At 37.9% G+C, this 4649-nt stretch overlaps 1 protein-coding gene across 4 annotated transcripts in view; it reads right to left on the bottom strand.

Annotated features, from left to right (window-relative positions):
• Nucleotides 1-31: 31 nt before the first annotated feature.
• Nucleotides 32-4649, bottom strand: part of ACO1 (aconitase 1) — a 45009-nt gene continuing 40391 nt past the window's right edge. For all 4 annotated transcript variants that reach the window (XM_075136937.1, XM_075136940.1, XM_075136938.1 and 1 more), the window contains exons 18-21: nucleotides 3776-3923; nucleotides 3235-3357; nucleotides 2011-2196; nucleotides 32-754 (exon numbers count right to left, since the gene is read on the bottom strand). In XM_075136937.1, the coding sequence (XP_074993038.1) occupies nucleotides 641-754; nucleotides 2011-2196; nucleotides 3235-3357; nucleotides 3776-3923 (571 nt within the window). In that variant the 3' untranslated portion in view covers nucleotides 32-640. The remainder of the gene's footprint in view (nucleotides 755-2010; nucleotides 2197-3234; nucleotides 3358-3775; nucleotides 3924-4649) is intronic.

The following is a 4649-nucleotide window of genomic DNA, read 5'->3' as shown; positions in this document are numbered from 1 at the left end:
ACTGAGGATAACATGACAAAAACCAGCAAGCTTCTTGAAAATAAATTTAATTTTATCCATTAGAAATATTATCCCCAATAAGTCCACCTTTCCACAAAGGCTTAGATTTTAAACAACAAAGTTCACATTCTTTAAAATTAATAACAAACAGCTAAATAATTAATTTCAGTATTAGATTCAGATTCTGGTCAACTGAATAAGAAAGCAAGCCAGTATTAGGTAATCATGAAGGAATAAAAATTCTTTTTTATACTGTCAGTTAATTTTTGGACCACTGATAGAAGCATAGAATTTAACTTCAGAGTCAAACTAAATGGACCAAATATATGAAATCAGCACATGATCTTCAACAGTTCCACAGGTTCCAGCAGTATTTTAATGACTTTTGCACTGCATTCTAAGGTAAGTCAAGCCAATCACCATACAAAACAAATAATAAATGGTGTTTACTTTAACTGGGCAAGCGTGTCCAGTTTTCTGATACGCAGAATAATTCAACATTGTAAACAAGCCTTCTAATACAATCCACGAAAAAAATGTTCACTTTATGGTTCACGCTTTCAAATTTATGATTACCATAGTTTTATTGTGCTCACCAGAAGCAGGCTTGTACCTGGATGTTTTTGCTTAGTGTTTTTGATTAGGATGCCATTTTACGGATCATGTAGTTCAGAATGCCGCCGTTGTGGAAGTAAGTGAGCTCCACATCAGTATCAAATCTCATGATGGCCTGAAAGGTTTTCCCAGTATCCAGCTGTTGGGGTCAAAAAAAAGTCATTCAAGCAGCAGAACCTTCCAGATGTTACATGACATCATAGTAAAATAAGGACTATTACGGTAGTTTTGCCATCTTAAGAAATTGTGATAGAAAGCTGAAGTGAACAGGCACTGGACATCAATATTTCCTTCCACACTAGACCACAGCCAGCTGCATAAGAGGAAAGTGGTTTAAAACAAACCATAATAAACACGGTATGGAGTCTCCTTGCATTGCATTTGATGCCTCATTTAGATTTATTGTCAATATAAGCCTAGTGGCATGAAAGCTGACCATCCTTTCAAGAACTAATTCTTGATGTTCTTCTATGTAGTCATTCTTCTGGTTTAGGTACAACAGCAATATTAATTTTATTAGCTTTCTTTGAGGCCTAGTGTTTGGGAATCAGAAAAGCACAAAGACAAGTGCATGAAGTGAATAAAGCCATTGTGTTTTACTTAAGACTCCTCTAGTCAGGTACTTCCAGATGAATGCACATCTGTGACTGATAAGCTGATCAACAATTTGGGATCTATACTTTCTCCATTTCAGGGCAGTTAATGAGGTACACATAAAAAACTGTTGTTTTTTACTAATCCAGAAACTAATCCAGGGAGACCACCTGCATTAAATGAACATGCAGTAAGTACATTGTTTTGCTAACAGCAGTACAAAAGCAGACTTTCGTGCTATTAGGTTAAGTAAGTCAGTTTTACAGATGTTCCAATCAAGAATAAACCAAATTTTTATCGCAGATGCTAATATTTTTCAAAAAAGGGCATAGATTTGGAGGCAAAGCTAGACAAAAAAAAAGTCTTTCAAATACAGGGTGTGAAGTTTAACTAGATTTTATGCTGGGTATGCTTAGACTTCACTTTGAATGTTGCAGTGTACAATATTCTGTCAGTTGAATTGTCAATTAATTATTTTACTTTTAAATTAATTTAAATAAATTAGTTTAATTTATTTAATTTACTACTTACAGTTCACTTTCTATTGTTCTTCAAACATTTAACTGAGACAGAAAAATTTATAGTGGACTTTGAAAGACTGGTCCAAAATATAGGACTTCTACATCCCATCATAGCAAATCCCTATTACAATGACTGTTTTCATCCTCTTCACCATCTGACTTCTCCCTTCCTCAAGTGAGAGAAGCTTACTGCCATATGAAAGCACATTGTTTAAAAAGACAGTTAATTTTGAGTGAAATTACAGTGATTGAGAAAATTCAGCTCTTAGGTGTCTCATACCTTAATGTGGATGTTCATCTGTGGTTTTAGTTTCTCAGGAATGATAATCGTGTAGCGCTCCCGTCCAGTGAGTCCTAAAGTCCCTGCATCCTCTCCAGGTAAATACTGCAGAGGAATCACTCCCATCCCTACTAGGTTGCTTCGATGAATTCTCTCATAGCTTTCAGCAAGCACAGCCTTGATACCCTGGGAAACACACAACAGGTACAGTTGTCTTCATGGTTCAGGATAGTCTTTCTGTGCTCATAGGAAGGGAATTGGTACTTTTGTGGTCCCCTCCACTTCATTTACCAGCTATGGTAGAGTCAGTAGGTCTGTCTGACAGCGGACTGTCCAGGATGACTTGATTATATGTTAACTTTCAAATATCTTGAAAAGAAGTCTGATTGTCAAAAAATTACATATGCTTTCTCAGGAATCCTGCATACTACTTTAACACGTCTTATGTAGAGCACCACTAGTCATGTCCGTAATTCTTGTTAATTCAGTGTTGCCCTCCTACACTACAAGCTCCAAGATGCAGTTTAATTTATTTCTAAATTTTTGTATGTTAATACAGTTAAGACAAAAAAAATCACCACTGGGGAAAAAAAAAACAAACCCAAAAACTTAGACAAATGTAATATTAAACACAAACTCTCCTAAAACTTTGTTTAATAATACACACACTATTGCCTTCACAAATTCCACACCAAGAAAGTTTGAATCAGAGTTCAGGCTAGTAAATGGTGTAGGACAGGACAGACAAAGAACAAAACTGGTATTTCACTGTACATGGATTTCTATTAGGCTCCTATAACAATACTGCTAAGCATCCCTACAATCTGCATAGTAAAGCCATGCTAAATTTCATTTTCATTGATACTACTTTTCTCTTACAGTTTCTATCTTCCCTACTAAGTAAGCTGAAGGAGGCAGCTGGAAGCAGACCCAAGGTTTACTGGGTTATGGGAAGCAGAACTAAAGAAAGTGGCCTTTGTGGTGTAGCCTTGTGGATTTCTAGCTGAAGATCAGTCCAGGCTTCCAGTCTGAACAGGATCTATCAATATTTAAATAGTTTTTGCAACTCTACTGTGGCTCTTGGAGGCAGCTGAGATTTCAGAATACCTCTTGCGACCAAAAGTGAGAATGAGCTACCCAAGATGTTGGTCATAAGCTAGTCTTCCTGACAAATGAATGCACTTTTAAGTACTGTCCTCCTCCTAGTTTACTGTAGTCACTCACCAAGAGGAATGGTCCTTTAGCTGCCCAGTCTCTGGAACTTCCTGCGCCATATTCCTTCCCAGCCAGCACAATCAGAGGATGGCCAGCCTGCTTGTATCTTTCTGCAGCATCAAACACGTCCAGCTGGAATGAAAATGCCAAACACTTTATACACTTTTTGGGGGTGGAAGCACAGTTCCAGGGAAACAAGGAAAAAAGTATCCCCACATAAATAGCTGAAGCCCACACTTTTTGCCAAGCAGCACTTTAAGGATATTAACCATATAGTGCTTTGTGGCTTCTAGCCTGATCTCACTCCCAACATAAACCTGCACCTTCCACTACCACTTCTACAGTAGTTATACTCTCCGTTGGTATGCCTGATAGCACCACATTATGTAGGTATGTGTGACCTGCTTCCCTAGGTCAATACAGCTCCTGTCCTCTCATTAGCTTTACTTAAAAGGCACTTCAGTAAATGACCTAAGCTGTAAGAAGGAAAGCCAGTACTAATCTACTTTACTGTCAGTGAGCCTCAGTTTAGAGCAGCATGTGTACTTACAGTCTCCCCAGAAGGGAAATGGACAGTCTGAGGTCCTTGTTTATCAATAAATTTGTTCACCAAGCGAATGTTTGCAAATGTTCCTCTGGCCATGACAGCATCGTTCCCTCTGCGGGAGCCGTAAGAATTGAACTCTCGAGGAGTCAAGCTATTAAAGGAAAAGAAAAAGAAAAAACACCGACTGCGTTGTTTTTAGACAAAAGCACTCTGTGCTTTAAAAAAAGAACGTAATGAACTGGTGTTTCTGAGGCAGGTACATACATAGTTCCCATCATGGCAGTAGCATCCAGTTAGCTGATACTTCTACTTCTATATTTTTTGAAGGAAAAAAAAAAATTAAAAAAAAAAATAGAAGTCTGCCTACAACTTGGTCACAGAAAGCAGCTTCCACAGTATTCTCATTCCTTGCCCTAGAAAACAGTATCTGATAGCAATGCAAGGATATAGTTCATGTTAGGTCAGAAGACACAATACAGTTCTTAATAACTGGCTACTGAAAATCCTCCTCATTATTTACCATCACATCTAGAACAAAAGTAGAGACACCACTGTGTTAAACATCTAGAAGGCAGAGAGAGCCCCTGCTGCAAGTTAGAACTACAGAAGAAAAAGTTCATTTCCAGAGCTACGGGAATGAGGGAACACTCCAGCCTAAGCAGTAAACAAAAAATGTGCTGCAATGTGGCAGCAAATTGGACTGTTTGCATTGGGCTGCATCCAAACAGCAGCTATGACATAAAACATCTGTTTTGTAATGTTCATAGGACTATTTAGATTTCGAAGTGACTGATAGCAGAGGGCCAAACATCCATAGCAGTTAGTTTTCAGTAGATCACACTGTTTTAATCAATTTCCTCTGTAGAATTATTAGGTC

The sequence above is a fragment of the Calonectris borealis genome, chromosome Z, assembly GCF_964195595.1.
Source record: "Calonectris borealis chromosome Z, bCalBor7.hap1.2, whole genome shotgun sequence".
Lineage (NCBI taxonomy): Eukaryota > Metazoa > Chordata > Aves > Procellariiformes > Procellariidae > Calonectris > Calonectris borealis.
This window is presented reverse-complemented; position numbering and strand designations above follow the sequence as displayed.